General features: G+C 38.3%; 1 protein-coding gene across 2 annotated transcripts in view; it reads left to right on the plus strand.

The window, feature by feature from the left end:
* Positions 1-19,321, plus strand: part of hsf1 (heat shock transcription factor 1) — a 35,518-nt gene extending 16,197 nt beyond the window's left edge. The window contains exons 6-14 of one of the 2 annotated variants that reach the window (XM_056479298.1): positions 340-401; positions 978-1,056; positions 1,145-1,278; positions 7,688-7,921; positions 13,418-13,495; positions 15,399-15,504; positions 15,582-15,629; positions 16,539-16,602; positions 16,697-19,321. In XM_056479298.1, the coding sequence (XP_056335273.1) occupies positions 340-401; positions 978-1,056; positions 1,145-1,278; positions 7,688-7,921; positions 13,418-13,495; positions 15,399-15,504; positions 15,582-15,629; positions 16,539-16,602; positions 16,697-16,890 (999 nt within the window). In that variant the 3' untranslated portion in view covers positions 16,891-19,321. The remainder of the gene's footprint in view (positions 1-339; positions 402-977; positions 1,057-1,144; positions 1,279-7,687; positions 7,922-13,417; positions 13,496-15,398; positions 15,505-15,581; positions 15,630-16,538; positions 16,603-16,696) is intronic. The other variant, XM_056479299.1, reaches the window with a different exon arrangement.
* The last annotated feature ends 4,450 nt before the right edge of the window (positions 19,322-23,771 follow it).

A 23,771-nucleotide genomic window follows, 5' to 3' on the forward strand; every position in this document is an offset into this window, starting at 1 on the left:
ACTTTCCGGTTCAGTGTCATATTTATAATTGTATATTTAATTTCTGACTTTAAAATGCATTCATTTCTTTTTCATATAGTTTTTATTATGTATAATTAGAAAATGCTGCATGTAGGGCTTTGAAATCTTTTTTCTTTTTCTCAATGTTTTCTCAGTTTAAATTTTTTTCAGGAATCTGTTTTTAATGGTTACGTAAAATTTTAGCTATTAAAAAGGTAGTTTAATTCATTAAAATCATAAAACCCTTCAAATATAGTAACAGTTTATGTAAAGCTTAATTGTATGCCTCTGCCTGTTAAATACTTGAAGTGAATGGTTTTTCTTTCTTTATTTCCACAGCTCATTCAGTTCCTGATCACACTTGCGCGGTCCAACAGAGTCCTGGGAATGAAACGAAAGATGCAAGTCAAATTCACATTCACACATTTCTGAATGTACATTATATCTATGACTGCTCTCATATTAACTGTAGTGTAATGCATTATGTAAAGTATGAGTGTAAATATAAAGCTATGCATCAGGGGTGTCCAAACTTGGTTCTGGAGGGCCGATGTCCTGCTGAGTTTAGTTCCAACTTGCCTCTACACACCTGCCAGGAACTTTCTAGTATATCTAGTAAGAGCTTGATTAGCTGGTTCAGGTGGGTTTGATTAGGGTTGGAGCTAAACTCTCCAAGACACTGACCCTCCAGGACGGAGTGTGGACACCCCTGCTATACATGTATGTATGTATGTATGTATGTTTATTTATTTATTTTCTTTATGTATTTTATTATTTTCTTTATAGCTATCTGTTATATTTTTGTATTATTTATTTATTTTAATTAATTAATTAACTAAATTAATTTATTATTTTATTAATTTATTTCAATTAAATGTATTTTAATTAATTAATTAATTAGTTTATTATTTATTATGTTTTTATTTTTATTTAATTCTTTTTCGCTCAGTTTAATTTTTCTTTGCTTGTGTTGTCAGGCCGCTGATGTTGAACGACAGCAGCTCTGCTCACTCCATGCCCAAATACTCTCGTCAGTACTCGCTGGAGTCTCCTGCTGTAAGTATTCCGCATGCTAATGTCTCAAACTAGCCCTGTTGACCAGTGGTATCCAGTTTAAATTTTATTGATATTTTCCTGTTTGCAGCCCTCCAGCACATCGTTCACGGGAACTGGCGTCTTCAGCTCAGAATCGCCGGTCAAGACGGGGCCAATCATCTCTGACATCACTGAACTGGCCCAATCCAGCCCTGTGGCCACAGACGAGTGGATTGAAGACCGGTGAGGGAAAATATATACACAGATGCTCGAGAAGATTGGTTGCATTTCACCACCAAATCAAAAAAAAAACGAATTCATTTTGGTATATATGAGAGGGCTGCTCGATTATGGGGAAAATCATAATCACGATTATTTTGGTCATCATTGTAATCACAATTATTCAAAACGATTATTAGTTGAAGTCAAAATTAGTATCCCTCCTGTGAATTTATTTATTTATTTTTTACAATTATTTCCCAAATGATGTTTAATTTGTTAAAGGAATTTTTCACAGTATTTCCTCTAATATTTTTTCTTCTGGAGAAAGTCTTATCGTGTTTTATTTTGGCTAGAATAAAAGCAGGTTTAAATATTTTGAAACCTATTTTAAGGGCAATATTATTAGCCCCCTTAAGCAATATATATTTTTGATTGTCTGCAGAAGAAACTACTGTTATACAATGACTTGCCTAATTACCCTAATTAAGCCTTTGAATCGCACTTTAATCTGAATACTAGTAACTTGAAAACTGTCTAGTAAAATATTATGTGCTGTCATCATGGCAAAGATAAAAGAATTTAAGTTATTAGAAATGAGTTATTAAATCTATTATGTTTAGAAATTGGGTTGGGAAAAAAAAAAATCTTTCCGTTAAACAGAAATTGGGGAAAAAGGGTCGTCAATAATTCAGGCGGGTAATAATTCAGACTTCAACTGTATATATACAGTTATTTTCCTACCTGTAAATAAGGAAAGCTAAATAAATACAATAGAATAAAAAAATGAAACAAACTGAGCTTTGAGCATCTTCACTGTAAGAAAAACACTTTAATTATAGCTACAAAAGCCCTTCAGTCAAGAGCAGTGAGTGATTTTGTCCTTTTGTTGTTTTATTAAAAATGATAAAAACAGTCGGCAGCAGGAATATTGTGCGCTGTCACTTTAAGAGCAGTGCAGTTCTGATTTAAGGTTTCACTTTCACATGTCTTTTGATTCGTGACCTCGTTTATTTATTACATAAATGATGGTTAATATGAATAATTACACTAAACACAGCGTTTTGACACAAATTAGCATGTATTTGACCATTAAAGCGCTCTCATTAAGATGACTTTAGATGTGTGTGCTCTGCTCTTCTCTGTTGAAATGTGTTCAACTGGAAAGGGGGCGGTATATGATGCAATAATCGTTTTATCTCGATTAATTGTCTGCAGAAGAAACTACTGTTATACAATGACTTGCCTAATTACCCTAATTAAGCCTTTGAATCGCACTTTAATCTGAATACTAGTAACTTGAAAACTGTCTAGTAAAGTATTATGTGCTGTCATCATGGTAAAGATAAAAGAAATCAGTTATTAGAAATGAGTTATTAAATCTATTATTTTCAGAAATGGGTTGGGGAAAAAAAATCTTCTTTCCGTTAAACAGCAATTGGGGGAAAAGGGTAGCTAATAATTCAGGCGGGTAATAATTCCGACTTCAACTGTATATATACAGTTATTTTCCCCCCTGTAAATAAGGAAAGCTAAATAAATACAATAGAATAAAAAAATGAAACAAACTGAGCTTTAAGCATCTTCACTGTAAGAAAAACACTTTAATTATAGCTACAAAAGTCCTTCAGTCAAGAGCAGTGAGTGATTTTGTCAGCAGCAGGAATATTGCGCGCTGTCTCTTTTCTGATTTAAGGTTTCACTTTCACATGTCTTTTGATTCGTGACCTCGTTTATTTATTACATAAATGATGGTTAATATGAATAATCACTAAACACAGCGTTTTGACACAAATTAGCATTTTTTTGACCATTAAAGCGCTCACATTTAGATGACTTTAGATGTGTGTGATCTGCTCGTCTCTGTTGAAATGTGTTCAACTGGAAAGGGGGCGGTATATGATGCAATAATTGTTTTATCTCGATTAATGTTTTTTTCATAATCGTTAGAAGCCGAAATCGAATTTAATTAATTGTACAGCCCTAATATATGACAAACAATACTGTTTCTTTTCATTAATGCAATCAATTTTTTATTGAGAATAATAGACATTAGGGTGCTTTAAAATGTAAACAAAAATGTGATATAATAATGTATTTTATTCTTCAAAATAAATATTAATATTTACATTTACATTTACATTTAGTCATTTAGCAGACGCTTTTATCCAAAGCGACTTACAAATGAGGACAAGGAAGCAATTTACACAACTATAAGAGCAGCAGTGAACAAGCGCTATAGACAAGTTTCAGGTGTGTAAAAGTCTAAGAAGCAAAACATTAGTAGAAATTTTTTTTTTTGTTTTTTTTTTTTTTTTTTTTTTTTTTTAGAGAGAGAGAGAGAGAGAGAGAAAGAGGGCTCAGTTAGTGGTATAGCCAGAGAGGCAATTGCAGATTAGGAGGAAAAGTGGAGACTAAACAGTTGCGTTTTTAGTCGTTTCTTGAAGACAGCAAGTGACTCGGCTGTTCTGATGTAGTTGGGGAGTTCATTCCACCAACTGGGCAGATTGAATGTGAGAGTTCGGGAAAGTGATTTCTTCCCTCTTTGGGATGGAACAACGAGGCGACGTTCATTCACAGAACGCAAGTTTCTGGAGGGCACATATATCTGCAGAAGTGAGAGCAGATACGAAGGAGCACAGCTAGAGGTCACTTTGTAAGCAAACATCAGAGCTTTGAATTTGATGCGGGCAGCAACTGGAAGCCAGTGCAAACGGGTGAGTAGCGGAGTGACATGTGCTCTTTTGGGTTCATCAAAGACCACTCGTGCAGCTGCGTTCTGAAGCAGCTGAAGAGGTTTGATAGAACTACCTGGTAGCCCGGCTAGCAGAGAGTTGCAATAGTCCAGTTTGGAGAGGACAAGAGCTTGAACAATGAGTTGAGCTGTATGTTCAGATAGGAAGGGTCGGACCTTTCTGATGTTGTAGAGTGCGAATCTGCAAGATCGGGCAGTTCTAGAAATGTGGTCAGAGAAGTTCAGTTGGTCATCAATCGTAACTCCAAGGCTTTTTACCATTTTGGATGCAGTGATGGTTGCTCCATCCATCTGGATTGAAAAGTTATGGTGAAGAGTCGGGTTGGCAGAAACTTCAAGCATTTCCGTTTTCATGAGGTTAAGCTGGAGATGATGATCTTTCATCCAGAGTGAAATGTCTGACAGGCAGGCTGAAATGCGAGCTGGAACCGAGGGATCATCAGGGTGGAAAGAGAGGTATAGCTGGGTGTCATCAGCATAGCAGTGGTAGGAAAAACCATGTTTCTGGATGACTGTTCCTAAAGATGCCGTGTAGATAGAGAAGAGAAGTGGTCCAAGCACAGAGCCCTGAGGTACCCCAGTGTATAGATGCTGTAGGTTGGACACCTCTCCCCTCCACGACACCCTGAATGACCTGTCCGAGAGGTAGGAACTGAACCATTGAATAACAGTGCCTGTGACGCCCAGTGACTCAAGCGTAGATAGCAGGATCTGGTGGTTTACAGTGTCAAAAGCAGCTGATAAATCCAGCAAGATGAGGACAGATGATTTAGAGTCTGCTTTAGCCAGTCTGAGGTCCTCCACGACCGAGAGCAGAGCAGTCTCAGTTGAGTGGCCTTTCCTAAAGCCAGATTGCTTGTTGTCCATGAGGTTGTTTTGAGTAAGAAAGTCTAGGACCTGATTGAACACTACTTTCTCCAAAATCTTGGCCATGAATGGAAGCAGGGATACCGGTCGGTAGTTTTCAAGTAGCGTTTGATCCAGGTTGGGTTTCTTTAGCAGAGGGGTTACCCTAGCCTGCTTAAATGAAGTAGGGAATAGACCAGAGTCAAGAGATGTGTTAATTATGTGAGTCAGTGTTGGTATGACTGCAGGAGAAATGGCTTGCAGGAGATGAGAGGGAATGGGATCTAGCGGACAGGTGGTTGCATGGCTTGATAGCACGAGATTGGACACCTCAGACTCAGAGAGCTGGGAGAAAGAGGTGAGTGTGTGTGGTGTTGGTGGTGTATCTTGCGTGTTTGTTGTAGGTGCAGCAAATTGAGCACTGATTTTTGCAGTTTTGGTGCAAAAGAATGTAGCAAAGTCATCAGTAGTGAGTGTGGAGGATGCGGGTGGAGGAGGAGGGTGAAGGAGGGAGGAAAATGTTTTAAAAAGCAAGCGAGAATTGGTGGCACTGTTGACTTTCTGACGGAAGTATGTCTGCTTTGCAGAAGTAACCTCAGTCGAGAAAGAAGACAGAAGAGTTTGGTATGTTATGAGCTGTTCAGGATTTTTTGTTTTTCGCCAGCTTCTCTCAGCAGCCCGAAGTTTTGAGCGATGCTCACGGAGAACATCAGAGAGCCAGGGTGCAGGAGGACTGGCTCGGGTTGGTCTGGATGTCAGAGGGCATAGTCTGTCTAGACATGATGTTAGCGTGGAGCAGAGTGTATCAGTTGCACTGTTCGTATCAAGTGCAGAGAGTTTGGAAGATGGAGGAAGAGAGTTAGAAACAATGGTGGATAGCCTGTTGGGTGAGAGAGAGCGTAGGTTTCTGCGAAAGGCAACTAGAGTAGGAGTGTGTGGCGGCTCAGGAGTAATGTGGATGTTGAGAGAGAGAAGGAAATGATCCGATGTTTGTAGTGGAGTTACTAGTGTTTGGTCAGCGAGGCAATGTCGAGTGTAAATAAGGTCTAGTTGATTACCTGATTTGTGAGTAGCAGAGGTAGGTGCTCTTTTGAGGTCGAAAGATGCAAGCAGAGTCTGGAAGTCAGCAGCTTGAGGTCTTTCTATGTGGAAGTTGAAGTCACCTAACACCAACAAGGGAGTGTCATAATCAGAAAAAGATGAGAGAAGAACATCCAGTTCATCCAAGAAGTGACCTAATGTACCCGGTGGGCGGTAGATGACAACCACATTTATGCGAAAGGGGTGGATAATGGTGACTGCATGGAATTCAAAAGAGCTGATTTTTGGCAGGGACGGTCTCTGAGTGAATTTCCATTCTTTGGAAATCAGTAGTCCAGTCCCACCCCCTCTCCCTGTCTGCCGAGGGGTGTGGGAAAGAGAGAAATTAGTAGAAAGAGCTGCATGTGTAGCAGTGTCCTCCGGTCTCAGCCAGGTTTCAGTTAGAGCCATGAGACTAAAGTCAGAATGAGTGGCTATGGAGGTAATAAAATCTGCTTTGTTAACAGCAGATTGACAATTCCAGAGGCCCACAGAGAGAGAGAGTTGTGAAATAGAGGATACATGAATTGATCGAAGGTTGTGAGGGTTGCGCCTGCAGCGTACCTCCCGTGCTCTGCGAGTATTAGTAACAACAGGAATTAGTAAACACATAATAAAGTGCAAGGAAAACATTAATGAGTGCAGAGAAAAGGAAAAAAAAATAAAGTAAGAAGTACTCAAGTGCTTTGTCGGTGTCTTTGCTCGGTGGAGTCGCACAGGTAGAGTCGATGGTCTTTACCCTCGTCGGTCTTCACACGAGGCGGGCTTCACACGAGGCGGGCTTCACACGAGGCGGGCTTCACACGAGGCTGCCGCGACCGCTGCCGCGGTGAGACTAGTCGCTTATATACACCCCCGAGCGCTTTGCTGATTGAGCTCAGGTGGACACGCCTCGAGAGTGAAAACACCCGAAACTGCAGCCGCGGGGGCGCGCGAAAAACCTCCGGCTCGGCACGCAAGCTCTTACAGTAAACAAAAGGAAACAGTGGCTAAAACTTGCTAGTACTAAACACAGATAGCTGAAAAACAATTTTAAATGTCCAACAACCAATACACAACCAGCTGAAACAAGTCTAACTGTTCTCTAACCAAACACTAAACACAGATAGCTGAAAATAATTTTAAATGTCCAACAACCAATACACAACCAGCTGAAACAAGTCTAAGTGTTCTCTAACCAAACACAGCAACTGAAAAACAGGTCTAAATGTACTTACTCGGTGTTGCTCTCGATGCTAAAGTGCTTCTCCTGCTAGCTAGACCAAATGTGTTCAAATATATAGTCTTACCTGGCGTTTGGACACGCCTCCAAAGTTACAAAATACCCGAAACTGCAGCCGCGGGGGCGCGCGAAAAACCTCCGGCTCGGCACGCAAGCTCTTACAGTAAACAAAAGGAAACAGTGGCTAAAACTTGCTAGTACTAAACACAGATAGCTGAAAAACAATTTTAAATGTCCAACAACCAATACACAATTTATTATTTAAATAGAAACATGCATGTAAATACATTAGGTTAACATTTTAAAATGTTTTTTTTTTGTCCTTTTTTTTGTAAACAGAAATCAAGTTTATGCATTTCACCGTAATTTATTTTATTTATTTATTTCATGAAAGTTTTTCTCTGAAACCTTCTTTATGTCAATGCATTTTTTTCTATTATTAATAGCGTTTTTTTTATGATAGTATCACAATTAAAACAGTGAAGATAATTTGTGAATATAAGCTGATATTAACAAATCCATTTTGACAGAACGAGCCCACTGGTCCACATCAAGGAGGAGCCGTCTAGCCCCGCCCACAGCCCTGAGGTGGAGGAGGTGTGTCCTGTGGAAGTAGAAGTGGGGGCGGGGTCTGATTTGACCGTGGACACGCCCCTTTCCCCCACAACCTTCATTAACTCCATCCTTCAGGAGAGCGAGCCAGTCTCCGCCCTGACTCCGCCTCCCAGCGAACAGAAGTGCTTGAGCATCGCCTGCCTGGACAAGTGAGTTCACTAACTAACAAGTAGCTCATCCAGAGCCTACTGCCATGGTCACTTCCTGGGTGCATTCCATTTCCTAAATCTGGCTTTCTTAGGCCCTGTTTACACCTGCTGTTAAAATGCGTTTCAGTTGTTAGCATCATAACTGAAGAATGAAAACATAATCTGTTCACATTTGCCATTTAAGCGTCACTTTTGTCCACTTAAGACCACAGCCAGTGAATGTTTAGGCCTTTTCTGATCTTTCTAATTTCATGAAATATGCTTGTTATATTTACATACTGTACAGGGAAAACACTATTACTATTACACAGCTTGACTAGGATATACAATTTTTTAACATTTTTACTAGGGGTGTGAACCTACACTGGTCTTAGGGTTCGGTTATGATTATCATACCATCGATTCGGTTTAATTCAATATCGGTGCATTGACGATGCTTTCCACACACAATTTTATATTTTACTTAACAGCACAAGAATTGTTATATTAAAATTTATAAATATATTTCTTTATTATTTGTAATACAGTTTTGTCCTTTAATACAAACAGTCAGATATATGTACTGTACCTTTAAAAACTCAAGTACATGCACAACAACATCGAGGCATTTATCGCAAGTAAACAAATGTAAATATCCCGCTTTCTTTCTGAGCGTTGACAAGCGAGTTCTTACACCCTTATGATTGGTCACGCGCTTAACAGTAAGAGCTGCGATTGGCTCTAACGCCCCATTCACAAGGGGCGTCAGCATCAACGCTTCCCATTCACTTTGAATGGGTGACGTCAGGCGTTGCCGAACTGCATTGTGGATCCGTCGACGCCGCTTCAGAGGTGTTGCTCGCTGCAGAAGTTGGGACTTGCTCAACTTTTCAAGCGCCGACGGAACCGTCAGCCAATCAGATCGCTCTATGCAAATACCCAGCTCAGACAGTGGCCTATTGCTGACTAATTTCATTGGCTGACGCTGCTATGACGATCGCGTCAGCCCCAACTTCAGACACGCCTTCAGTCAAGCGTTGACGCTGAAGCCTCGTGTGAAAGAGGCGTAACGTTCTGGCACTGTTCATCAATGATAAACATTGATAAACGGCAGCGGGGATCACAGCTCATCCATGATAGAAGCGGTGGAGAAAACTCGCTCTGCAGACACGCGCTCCAGTCTGTATCCAGAAGTATCGCTTTATCAGCCGAGAGGAGAGGAAACGTCACGCCATCAGGTCAACGGTCCACAGTGAGAAAGAGACTATTAGACACAGAGAGAAATGGAGTTTACTTTTATTTTCTCCATAACAGTGAAACAGGGCTTCGGCTGTAACTTAAGTGTCAGTGAAAGACTGTCCAGCAGAGACCCACGCAGGGAATCGTGCGGAGTTTGTACGTTTATGTAGTTGGAGTGTTTTAATTACTCACGCTCGCCTCCCTCGCCATAGTAAGCTATCGCAATATAGCGCATATGTGATGAATGACGTCAGTACGTAATAACTGGTTATGATTATTACTGAACCAATACCGAATTGTCCGCGCCTGCATCACGGTGCACCGAAGAAACAATTAAACTTGACACCCCTAATTTTTACTGTTAAATGTCCTGAGTAAATGTTAAAGCAGTATAATCAGAAGAACATACTTTGAATAATGCAAGTAAAACATATTTATATATAAATGTATAATAAAAAAATGATATATATTATTTTCAATTCATTTAAGCTCCTAATACAGCATTTATATAATTTGTTTATAAATTAGTCTACATTTGAGGAAATTTTACAAATATTTTAGGATATAGAAAAGGTAATTAGATTGATTGATTGAGTTTGAATTAATTCAAACTCATTATGGATTTTATACATATAATAAAACCCTCCCAAACCCGTATTCACCAACAAAATGCACAAATTTTGTGCACAAAGAGCTGAAGATTTCAGAAATCTTAAGTCAATTTTTGTCCACTTAAGACCACAGCCAGTGGATGTTTATTCCTTTTCTGATCTTTCTAATTTTATGAAATATGCTTGTGATATTTACATACTGTACAGGGAAAACACTATTACACAACTTAATTAGGATATACAATTTTTTTTACATTTTTACTAGGGGTGTGAACCTACACTGGTCTCACGGTTTGGTTACGATTATCATGCCATCGATATATAGAATTTTCAATTCATTTAAGCTCCTAATACAGGTTTTATATAATTTGTATATAAATTAGTCTACATTTGAGGAAATTTTACAAATATTTTAGGATATAGAAAAGGTAATTAGATTGATTGATTGAGTTTGAATTAATTCAAACTCATTATGAATTTTATACATATAATAAAACTCTCCCAAACCCATATTCACCAACAAAATGCACAAATTCTGTCACAAAGAGCTGAAGATTTCAGAAATCTTATGTCAAATACAAAATTACCATACAATTATAATAGAATAATAAACAAAATGCAGCCTTAATAACATATCTGGTTATCACTAATGTCATGTAGAAAAAAATATACCATAAAATACACACAAATGCCTAAAATCAATCATCTAATCTAGTTTTGTTTGTTTAAAATTGAGTTATACATTTATTCACTCATTTTCCTTCAGCTTAGTCCCTTTATTCATCAGGGGTCACCACAGCGGATTGAACCGCCAACTATTCCAGCATATGTTTTAGCAGCGGATGCCCTTCCATCTGCAAGCCAGTACTGTGAAACACCCATACACTCTCATCTTCGCACATGCTCATACACACGGCCATATAGCCCATGTGTTTGGACTGTGGAGGAAACCCACGCCAACACGGGGAGAACATGCAAACTCCACACAGAAATGCCAACTGACCCAGCCGGGACTTGAACCAGCGACCTTCTTGCTGTGAGGCAACAGTGCTAACCACTGAGCCACAATGCCGCTCAGTACAGGCACATATATTATGTCAAATCAAACTTGTATTTTGGCTGTGATTAATCTTTGCCCAGCATAATATAGCATATATATGTTATGATATAGGCGACACAGTGGCGCAGTAGGTAGTGCTGTCACCTCACAGCAAGAAGGTCGCTGGTTCGTGCCTCAGCTGGGTTAGTTGACGTTTCTGTGTGGAGTTTGCATGTTCTCCCTGCGTTTGCGTGGGTTTCCTCAGGATGCTCCGGTGATTGTGTGTGGATGTTTCCCAGAGAGGGGTTGCGGCTGGAAGGGCATCCACTGCGTAAAAACGTGCTGGATAAGTTGGCGGTTCATTCCGCTGTGGCGACCCCGGATTAATAAAGGGACTAAGCTGAAAAGAAAATGAATGAATGAATGTTATGATATATTTGACTTCATCTATGAATGACTGAAATGCATCATAATAGCAGGTAAATATAGGTGTGAACCTGTCTTTTAAGGGCTTCGAGTGATTGCTTACTGAAAAATGAAAGATCTGTCGTCATAAACTCACCGCTTCGTTTCCTTCTGAGCACAAACAACTTCCTGTTTTGGATAAAGAGGATGTAGTGACCACTTTCTGACATTCAAAGTTTGTCCTCCTCCTTGAAAACGTAATAATTTGAGTGTTTTATGACAGGATTTTCACTTGTATGTAAACAATCTCCTTCCACAATTCCTATAAATATTTATTATAATTCATAAAAGCGAATAATCTCCTGAGCTGATGCGTTTAAAGTGTCCTGCAGGAGTGCTGCTCTTTACTAACTGTTCAGCTGGGTTATTTGTGGCAGCTCGGTTCAGCCTGGCATAATGACTAATACTAATCATTTTCCAGAACCAGTGTAATATTTCATATAGCAGTTCATCTCATGGTCCGTATGGCACTGAATTTATGTTTATAATTAAGTGTAAGCTAATATGTGCTAATAATGGCTCTACGTGAACCTAGTTAAAGAGTTCTACTGTTAAATGTAACAGGCAGTCTAGACTAATTATCAAATAATTATCTGAAAATTAGCACTATTATTTGTGCAACCGGTTAGTCCTGATGGCTCACTTTAATATAGATAAGCTTAAAGATCTAAAACTAGGCTTTATTATTAGACATTGTTTTATTTAAGTAGAATTTGAAGATTGTCCTGGAAATATTGTTAATAGTGCAGTTTTACAAGCTTAACCAAACTATCCAACAGCATCTGGTGGCTTTAAAACACCTGCAAAAACAAGCATTACCAAAAAAGTGTAACAATTATCTCTATTTTTCTGGCAGTTGAAAATTCTTATCTACATTCACTGGCCACTTTATTAGGTACACCTCACTAGTACCGGCTTGTACCCTCTTTTGACTTTTGCCTTAATCCTTCGTGGCATAGATTCGTTGGCTGTGCATCCATGATGCGAATCTCCCATTCAACCACATCCCAAAGCTGCTCTATTGGATTGAGATCTGGTGACTGTGGAGGCCATTTGAGTAGAGTGAACTCTTAATGTTTAGGAAACCAGTCTGAGATGAGTCGCGCTTTGACATGGCGCGTTATCCTCCGGAGGTAGCCATCAGGAGATGGGTACACTGTGGTCATATAGAGATGGACATGATCAGTAACAATACTCAGGTAAGCTGTGGCGTTGACGCAATGCTCAATTGTTACTAATGGGCCCAAAGTGTGCCAAGAAAATATCCCCCACACCATTACACCACCACCACTAGCCTGAACCGTTGATACAAGGCAGGATGGATCCATGCCTTCATGTTGTTGACGCCAAATTCTGACCCGACCATCTAAATGTCGCAGCTGAAACCAAGACTCATCAGACCAGGCAAGATTTCTCCAATCTTCTGTTGTCCAATTCTGGTGAGCCTGTGTGAATTGTAGCCTCAGTTTCCTGTTCGTAGCTTCTGCTACTGTAGCCCATCCACCTCAAGGTTGGACGTGTTGCTCTTTGTGCAGACCTTGGTTGCCTTTCTATCAGCTCAAACCAGTCTGGCCATTCTCCTCTGACCTCTTGCTCACTGGATATTCTCTGTTTTTCGGACCATTCTCTGTAAACCCTAGAGATGGTTGTATGCGAAAATCCCAGTAGATCAGCAGTTTCTGAAATACTCAGACCAGCCCGTCTGGCACCAACAACCATGCCACATTCAAAGTCACTTAAATCCCTTTACTTCCCCATTCTGGTGCTCGGTTTGAACTGCAGCAGATCGTCTTGACCATGTCTACATGCCTAAATGGACAAGTGTACCTAATAAAGTGGCCGGTGCGTACCAAAAATGAATAAATAACAAATGTGCTTAATTGTCATTTAAAATGATTTCATAGATCTAAAAACTTTTATCTTTTATTTTAAGGTCTAATTAAGTTCTGATCACCTTAGTGCAGTTTTAATTATTAAATATGAGTGTATTTCATCCCACAGAAGTGTTTGAGGTCTGTCCAGTAACATGATTTCCAATAGCATTTTAAATAGTGCAATAGTATCTCAGGCTGTAGTTGTTGCTTCAGCTGAAGAGGCCCCCTGTGTGATGTGTCTAGCGCCCCCTGCTGTCTCCAGTGCTATGTTGTGCTTGTGTCTTTTCAGTTATCCTCAGATGTCTGAGATCTCTCGCCTTTTCTCCGGCTTCTCCACCTCATCTCTGCACCTCCGGCCTCATCCAGGGTCAGCATTTTCAGTCGGCCGAGCGTCCCCAGAACGCCTGACGCTGTGCTTGATCAGAAAGATGCTAGCCGCGCTTAGCTTTTAGCTTGTATTCCCTGTCTTGTGCCATAAGGAGATACTCGTTTCAGTATACCAGATGCTGATTGGCCGGTTGGTGCACTAGTCATATTAATCAGATATTCGAGGGGTTAATTTGAGCATGATTGCTTTATTTATAGATTCATTTATTTAGCTTGGATTCTCTGTGCCGTAAGGAGTCGCTCGTTTCAGTTTACGCAATGCTGATTGGCCGATTGGTGTACTAGTCATTCTAATCAGGCATTCGGGGGATTAATTTAAGCATGATGTTTTAATTTGACGTTTATAAAGTTTTAACGGGATGAAAGTGTGGAGTTTGGAGTGGCGATTTAACGAACGACGCATGTTTTGGAAACGACCCAATCACCCTTTGACCCCTGTTCTCCCGCTTCGTCTGATTTAAATACTATTGTGTTGAGGTGACATCATCGCTGGCGTCATCACAGTTTTGATCTTTCTGGGGACCGGCCTCTCTCCCGTTCTCATAGGAGTTTGTTCACATGCTTCCTGCTTTTGCTGAAGTGACGTTTGCTGATTTGATTGGCTGCTAAACTTTAAATCAAGAGTTTCTGTCTTCTTTTTCGAGAGTGGACGGGTTCTGCTTCATTTGCAGCATTTAAACCATGATTTTCTGTTTTTTCTTTTTCTTTCTATTTTTCTTTCTTTCTCTTATTTTCTTTCTTTCTTTCTCTTTTCTTTCTTTCTTTCTTTGTTTCTTTCTTTCTTTCTTCTCTTTTCTTTCTTTCTTTCTCTTTTTTTCTTTCTTTCTTTCTTTCTTTCTTTCTTTCTTTCTTTCTTCTTTTTTTCTTTCTTTCTTTTTTTTTTTTTCTCTTTTTCTTTCTTTTTTCTTTCTTTCTTTTTTCTTTCTCTTTTTTTTCTTTCTTTCTCTTTTCTATCTTTTTCTTTCTTTTTCTTGCTTTTTCTTTCTTGCTTTCTTTATTTTCTGTCTTTCCTTCTCTTTTTTCTCTTTTTCTTTGTCTATTTATTATTTCCTGTTTTTTCTTTTCTTTCTGTCTTGTCTTTTTTCTTTGTCTTTTCTTTTTCTCTATTTATTTGTTTATGCCTCTTCCCTTGTCTTTTCTTTCTTTTTTCATTCTCTTTCTCTTTTTGTTCGTCTTTTCTTCTTTATTTTTCCTCTTTATTTCTTCTTTCTTTCTGTTTTTTTTGTCTTTGTCGACTTTATTTCTTTGTTTTCTTTTTTCTTTCGTTCTTCTTTTCTTTGTGTCTTTTCTTTCCTTTTGTCTTTTCTTTTTTTCTTTTTTCTGTTTTTCTTTGTTTTTTGTCTTTCTTCTTTCTTTCTGTCTTTTCTTTCTTTTTCATTCTATTTTTCTTTCTTTTCTGTCTCTTTCTTTCCATACTTTGTTTTTTTTCTTTCTTTCTTTCTTTCTTTCTTTCTTTCTTTCTTTCTTTCTTTCTTTCTTTCTTTCTCTCTTTCTTTCTTTCTTTCTTTCTTTCTTTCTTTCTTTCTTTCTCTCTTTCTTTTTTCTTTCTTTCTCTCTTTCTTTTTTCTTTCCTTCTCTCTTTCTTTCTTTCTTTCTTCTTTCTTTCTTTCTTTCTTTCTTTCTTTCTTTCTTTCTTTCTTTTTTCTTTCTTTTTTTCTTTCTTTCTTTCTTTCTTCTTTCTATTTTTCTTTCTTTTATTGTCTTTCTGTCTTTTCTTTGTTTTTCTTTTTCATTCTCTCTGGTTTCTTTTTCCGTCTCTGTCTGTCTTTTCTTTCTTTGCTTTGTCTTTCTTCCTTTTCTTTTTGTCTTTGTCTTCCTATTCTGTCTCTTTCCTTCTCCCTTTTCTCTCTTTCTGTTCGTCTCTCTGTCTGTCTGTCGTTCAGGACGGAGCTCAGTGACCATCTGGAGTCCATTGACAGCGGTTTAGAAAACCTCCAGCAGATCCTCAATGCGCAGTCCATTAACTTCGACTCCTCTCCTCTCTTTGACGTAAATATGCTTTTAAATATTCATTATAAAATAATCACAGTTCTATTAGTTTGCATTACAGTATGTTGTGTTTACAGATTTTCACTTCAGCAGCATCTGATGTGGATCTGGACAGCCTGGCTAGTGTAAGTATGCATTTATTTATCTATCTGAATGCCTTTTCTCAATAGATTTAAATTTTTTTTGCTACACATTTGTATGTGATGTATGAAGGACAGGAGGATTGTTGTCTTAAAGTCGCCCCTGAAATGGAAGTTAAGGATTGTTGAAAGGGTGTTGCTAACAAAATGAAGGAAGATTGTCAAATGGATGAATGCAGAGCAGAAACGATACGCCCACTAATAGCCCCGCCTTAAATGACAGATAGCCTCGCCCTAAATGACAGATAGCCCCGCCCCAAAACAATTCCATATGACAAAAAAGTGAAGAAATGGGTTTCGAGGGGAGGTTATGGTGCGTTGTGTGAGTTGCATTACGTTGCGTGCAATACATTGCGTGTGTTGTGGACAGTATGTTGCGTGCGTTGCGTTGCGTTGCATTTTGTGCGTGGGTGCAAGTTAATTAATTTAAAGGGATAGTTCACCCAAAACTGAAAATTTCCTCGCTCTTAAATGATGTTATTTTGAAGAATGCTGATAACCAGTAACCACTGACTTTCCTAGTAGGAAAAACAAATACTATAAAAGTCAGTGGTTACAGGTTTCCAACATTCTTCAAATTATCTTCTTTAGGGTTCAACAGAAGAAAGAAACTTGTGAAGTGTCAGTAAATAATGACACAATATTCATTTTTGGGTGAACTATCCCTTTAAGGCATATTTTCTGGGATTCTTTAATCAAAACAACTCAGAGATCTCTTATCTGGTCGGTGTTTACTTGCATGAGGGCGAGGATCAGCCTGTCAGGCACATGCGATCCACCAATAGCAAACCACAACCCTTCAGAGAGCTCATTTTACTTGGAAATACGTCACAGCAGGGAAGAAATGACGAAGACAACTGTAAAGTGTGTTAATCGTACACACTGTCTTTACAGATCCAGGATCTTCTGTCACCAGATCCAGTGAAAGAAACCGAATCTGGTCTGGACACTGATTCAGGTACTGCAGGATGCTTGAAAACTCACTAATTATTGATTATCGACATAGTTGATCGCAAAATTATTAACAAAAAACGAAATGTGTGTATTCTCAGGCAAGCAACTGGTCCAGTACACGTCACAGCCCATCATTCTCCCCGATCCCCTCAGCACCGACAGCAGCAGCACAGATCTGCCCATGCTCCTGGAGCTCCAAGGAGACTCTTATTTCAGCTCTGAACCTGCCGAAGATCCCACCATCGCCCTGCTCAACTTCCAGCCTGTTCCTGAAGACCCCAAACTGTCATAGAGTTACCAGCTTCGGTACCAGTTGGTGCTGACATTTTAAAACGTCCATTTCCTGCTAACATTAGTCCTTAGAGGGATAGTTCAATCATAAATTAATATGTACCGTTAATTTCCTCACCCTCGGGTCATTACTGTAGATGTAGCTGGCATTTTAAGAAGATTTTTATCTATATTCCTCAGATATTCAAGATGCATATGAATATAATGCTGCTATACATTAATGACTAAATTTGGATAAATGTCTGCACACCACAAAGTGTTTGGAATAAAGCTTCACATACTGTAAATAATGTTCAGTTTCTTGCACAGAGTGATCGTTTCACTTCTTAAGAATCTTTAAGTATCATCAGGAGCCACAGAGATTGATTTTAATTCTTGTTTGTATGCATTTATTTTCAAAGGAACACTCTCCTTTTTGGAAATAGGCTCATTTTATAACTCCCCTAGAGGTATACAGATGCCTTTTACCATCCTTTAAACAATTCAACCGATCTTCGGGTCTGGAGGGTGCACTTTTAGCTTAGCTTAGCATAGAGCATTGAATTGGATTAGACCGTTAGCATCTTTCTCAAAAAAATTGAAATAATGTTTAGAAAGGTTATCAAGTATTGATCATTTTCTTATTTAAATTTATAGTTACCTAGCTGGGGACTATTTTCAGGGGCTGTGTAATATTGTGCCTGCCGCAGCCATTGGTATGGCAGCAAAGTTCCTTGATTATTACGCCAGAATGAGAGTATATTTCCTAGCCATGTCAACCTAGAAAATAACAACTTTTAATTGTCCGTCAGTCTTACCACATGATGTAACCATAGAAGAGTGAAGCTTTAAATAGGATGATAACTCTAAATAACTGGTTATTTTTGAGATGCTAATGGTCTAATCTGTTTCAATGATTTATGCTAAGCTAAGCTAAAACAATTTACTCCCGCCAGATCTGTAAATCGGCTGAATGAATTTAAAAAAATTGTAAAACTCAACTTTTTAACTCCAGATGACTTGTAAAGTGAAATAATAATAAAGTGTTGCTCTAATCTCGAAAACGAGTGAACGTCGACTTGCTTTATAGACCATTTCAATGTGGTGATGTCATTGGCCCAATATAATCTCCTGTTTGTTGTCAAACTAATTCAAGGGGCAATTTAATCATATCTTAACATTAAAACAACATCATAATAACATTATTTATCAATATGCAGACCTTTTTGGATTCTCTGAAGCTATAGAAATTAAAAATGTAAATGTCGGAAATACATTAGGACCATGATTGTTGTTTACACCCCCCAAAATGGTCTATATGAATCAACAAAGACCACATATTCAGTCAAAACTGTTCTATAATGTTCTGCTGAAGAAATAAAAGTGTCTCCTACATCTTAAATGTCCTGAGGGTGAAATTAACTATAGTAAATGAAGTACAAATGATCGTTTTTTTGGGTGAACTATCCCTTTAAGGATATCTGAGTGCTCACTGTGTTCATGTACAGATTTATTGTTGTTTATTTAGATCCCCATTAGCCGCTACTAATGCTATTCGTCCAACAAACAAAACGACAGATTTATATTAAACCATCATCCAAAAAATACCCATTAAAACCAGTATAACCTATAAAAACACCTATATAGAAAAAATATTGGGTTCCACACGATCGGTTTGTGTTGGGAAAACTTGAAGGAATTAAGTTAGCTTATTAATTTAAGTAGATTGAACATAAAACAATTAGGTCGTTGCGACAAAAACCCCTCAATAAATGTGTTATTTCAGCTCAATTTAAATAAATAGTTTGAACAAACAGCAAACGTCTTTTTTTCGAGAGTACTTTGTCAAAAATGCTGGGTTCCACACGATCGGTTTGTATTGGGAAAACTTGAAGGAATTAAGTTAGCTTATTGATTTAAGTAGATTGAACATAAATCAATTACGTCGTTGCAACAAAAACCCCTCAATAAATGTGTTATTTCAGCTCAATTTAAATAAATAGTTTGAACAAACAGCAAACGTCTTTTTTTTTTTCGAGAGTACATTGTCAAAAATGCTGGGTTCCACACAATTTCTTGATGTCCCAACACAAATCCTTTAAGTTAACTTAATCATTTTAACAAATTTAAGTTCAACATTCAAAATAAATTCGACATAAATTAAGTTGTCCCAGCAGAAATGTAAGAATTGAGTTGTTTTTACTCCTTTTAAATAAGTTAATAATAATAATTAAACCATAACAATAGACGCCAATCCCACCACCAAATTTACATGAAGGTATGACTGATCGGCTGTAATGATCAGCTTCTATATCTGCTCCTAGACCAGGGATGGGCAAACTCGATCCTGGAGGGCCGGTGTCTTGCATAGTTTTGCACCAACCCTAATCAAACACACCTGCTTGTAGCTTACTAGTGATCTTGAAGACTCTAATTAGGGTGTTCAGGTGTGTTTGATTAGTGTTGGAGCAAAACTCTGCAGGGACACCAGCCCTCGAGGATCGAGTTTGCCCATGCCTGTCCTAGACGGATCCTCTGATTAAACGCCGCTTTCAAACACTCCAATCATATCTGTTGAGCGAGTAAACATCATAGCCAATAAGCAATGTGTTTAAATGTTAGCGGGAAATGCTGGTATCGTCACATATTTTATTTATCAGTACCAATTGGTACCAAAGTCGGTACTTTTGACATAACCATCAGAGAGAGAGAGAGAGCAGCTTTTATAAAGGGATTCATGTCCGTGTGGGGTTTTAACCTTTTATTCTGTGCGCTGTGTTTATTTTTTTGGGAAGTCGTTTATTTAACACTTCAGGGCTAGCCATTAACTCGCTTCACTTTTAGTCAGCAATAGAGAAGATTCATTATTTCACGGCCGAGTCGAAACATCCAAATAAGCGTTTATTTGTCCGCTAGGTAGTTTCATTGTCAGAAGAACTCAAACTAAATGTGTAATACTACAGTATCCACCACGCTTTACTTTAACTCAGCCGGATTACATCGAGATCTGCGCAATTCAGTCCAGCCGTACATGCATTTTCTGGTTCAAGTCTGTCTATTGTTCTTTGAATATAATTATGCTGTGACTCTGGATTATTGTACTCAAAGTTTCAACCCAGGCTCATTCTGAGAACGTACTCCCATGGACGTTTCTGGAGACCGCGAAATACGTAGCCGGGGGTACGTCCGGCTGCATTTCATTTTTTTAAGCGAACGCTGCGGGGCGGTGTGACGCCGTTCCTTTCGGCGCTTGCCGGCCGGCCAGCCGGCCGCTCGCCTCCATGTGGAGGGCTTTCCTGCTGCAACCAGTTTGTCTGGTTAGCTCTTCGTTTACTCTGGCGGACTCGAGGCGCAGAGAGGGGCTGACCACGACGACAACCGGGTTCGAGTTCGGGGAAGAGCGGTTCCAGAAATCAGGGAAGAAAACAAAAACAAAATCCAAAAAATGAAGCGAACAAGTTCGTCACAGGGTGAGAATGTGGTCAAAATCCGAAAACATGGTAAAAATCAGACGAGGGCTTTTCTTTTTCTGGACGGCTTTTGTGAATCGTCGTTGGTTGGGTTTAGGGATGGAGGAGGAGGGTGGGTCAGCCGATTGGCCGGTCGCACGGTCAATCATTCTGTCATCCAGGCAGACAGGCGGAAGGTCGTTCGACAGCGGCCTCTAGCGGGTTTACGCAAGAACGGCGCGGGAAAAAGCGCACACAGTGGCCTCTCGCGGATTCGCGAAAATAAAAACTGCAAAAATACGTACCTCCCGGGACGTATTTCGCGGTCTCCAGAAACGTCCCCGGGACTACGTTCTCAGAATGAGCCTGGGTTGCAAAGTTTTCAGGATTTCCTTGCAGTATAAATTGCAAGGAAATTGAGATTTAAAGCAAAAAAAATGTGTATATAAACATTATATAGGCAAAAAAATGAATTGATTTGATCAGACGAACATGGAACAAGCATCAAAAATCAATGTAAAACTGTTGTTAAAGCCATAGTTGTTCATCAGATGACGTCTGGGGTTGAGATGGTGGTGTTATTAGTGCATATTTAGCCCTGTTTTCGTATTAAATCTTTGGAAAGTTCAGCACAGCCAGCGATGCCGTGTATAGGATGTATGTTTGAATATATAGTTTGCATTTGTTCAGGCAAAACTAATGCATTGACGACACGTTCGACAGAGATGAGATACACAATCTGTGTATTATATTATATTATGACAGGTCATTTCTTTTGTGCATTTTTATGCACTCGGTGTGTACCTGGGACGGTCCGATTAAAGAATTTGTGCAATAATTCAACTCCTCACTGATTGACAGCAACAAACTGCTGCGTTTTTATTTTAAACCATCTTTTCTGTCTGTTTTTTTGTTTGCGTTACAAAAGTAGAGAAAATAATAGATGAATTATATGCAGATCTGGCTATATTCCATCTAATAAAAAGAAATATCACATGAAGATCCTAAAAATAGGCACTATTTTATGTTATTATTAATAAACAATGTGTGTTTTAGGACTTTTACAAGGTTTTCGGCATTGATGATTTTTTATTAGAATATTTTTGGGTGATTTTTATTTTATTTCATTTTTTCTTCTGGGTCTTTTGTGCAGATTGGAAACCAAAAGCCTGAATTGAGCTTGTATTTTTGAGTGTGATCTGTACACATGCTCTGCCCTGTAGACGTCTGTCGTTCAAACATCTGTATTTTGTTTTTGTTTTTTCGGATGGTCCGCGACGGAGAGAGGAACGAATGTCAATTCTGATCATTTTCAGTCATATTTTAGTCATTGAATGACTGTCACAGCCAGAGAGACATTAATATTAGACATAAATTATTTTATTACGCATGTGAACAACACTTTGTGTATTGGTATGTTTCAAATAAAAATGTTTTGAAAATATCTCAAAGTAGTTTAGTTTTTATTTCACTAGATTTCTCATGGATTCAAGTCGGTCCTTTACAGTTATTGACAGATTCAAGTTGATCGGCTAGGAGAATATCTAGGACCACCAATTTTCCAAACATTCGATCTTATAAACTAATATGTTGGTGCTTTATGGTCATTAGCTGGTTTAGATAGTTGACCATCCTTTGGTAACCTAGTTAGGATTGTCAAATTACCAATTTTTCCAAAAACTGAATGTTATAAACTAGTATTGCTGGTCATTTGTGGTCAGTAGCTGGTTAATAACTGGTTTACATGGTCTAATCAGTTGATCAGATGTGGTGAATCTGCTCAGGCTTGGTAGATCAACAATTTGTCCACATGCTTTTAAAATGATATGTTGGAAGCTGGTTGATGTGGTCTACCAGCTTATCAACTCTCTTGGTTAACCTGGTTTGAGTTGGTAGTTGATCACTTTTCTATAAATCATATGTTATATACTAGTAAGTTGGTCCTTTATGGTCATTAGCTGGTTTAGATAGTTGACCATCCTTTGGTAACCTAGTTAGGATTGTCAATTTACCAATTTTTCCAATAACTGTATGTTATAAACTAGTATTGCTGGTCATTTGTGGTCAGTAGCTGGTTAATACCTGGTTTACATGGTCTAATCAGTTGATCAGATGTGGTGAATCTGCTCAGGCTTGGTAGATCAACAATATTTCCACATGCTGTTAAAATATGTTGGAACTTTATTGTCAAAAGCTGGTTGATGTGGTCTACCAGCTCATCAACTCTCTTGGTTAACCTGGTTTGAGTTGGTAGTTGATCACTTTTTCTATAAATCGTATGTTATATACTAGTAAGTTGGTGCTTTATGGTCATTAGCTGGTTTAGATAGCTGACCATCCTTTGGTAACCTTGTTTAGATTGGAAAATTACCAATTTGTCCAAATACTGAATGTTATAAACTAGTATTGTTGGTCTTTTTGTGGTCAGTAGCTGGTTAAAAATTAGATAGACAGTCTTATCAGTTGGTCTTGGTTAACCTGGTAAGCCTGGTAGAGCAACAATTTTTGACATATGTTGGAACTTCATTGTCAATAGCTGATTGAAACTGGTTTACATGGTTTACAAGCATATCAGCTATCTTGGTTTGAGTTGGTAGTTGGCCAATTTTCTATAAATCATACGTTATATGTTGGTCTTTTATGGTCATTAGCTGGTTTAGATAGTTGATCAGTTGGTAGCCCATCGTTTGGTGACATAGGATTAAAAAAATCCCAATTTTCCAAATTCTGTATGTTATCAACTAAAATTGTTGGTCTTTTGTGGTCAGTAGCTAGTGAAAACTGGTTTAGAAGGTCTAACTATTGGTTCGCCTGGTTAAGCTAGGTAGATCAACAATTTTTCACATATGTTGGAACTTTATTGTGAATAACTGGTGAATAGCTATTTATGTGGTCTACCAGCTTACCAACTGTCCTAGTTAACCTGGTTTAGGTTGGTAGTTCACCAATTTGCTATAAATAGTTTCTTATATAAATTGGTATTTTGTCCTTTACAGTCACTAGCTGGTCCAAAGTGGTTTAGACAGTAGATCAACTGGTAGACGATCCTTTTGAAACATTGTTAGGATTGGTGAACCACCAATTTTCCAAAAACTGCATGTTATAAACTAGAACTGCTGTTGATTGGCTATATGGTAATTAGCTGGTTTTAAACATGTTGGCCTTTTATTGTCGTAAACATTTCCAAACTTGTTTATGTAGTCAATCAACTAATAGACCATACCTGCTAACCTAGTTAGGGTTGGTAGACCACCAATCTTTTGAACTAGTATGTTGAATCTAGTGGCTAGTTGAAGCTGTCTGTATATAGATATATGTATATGTATGTATGTGTGTGTGTATATATATATATATATATATATATATATATATAGATATATAGCCATTATTAGCCATTTTATTTATATATATATATATATATATATATATATATATATATATATATATATATATA

The sequence above is a fragment of the Danio aesculapii genome, chromosome 19 (assembly GCF_903798145.1).
Source record: "Danio aesculapii chromosome 19, fDanAes4.1, whole genome shotgun sequence".
Lineage (NCBI taxonomy): Eukaryota > Metazoa > Chordata > Actinopteri > Cypriniformes > Danionidae > Danio > Danio aesculapii.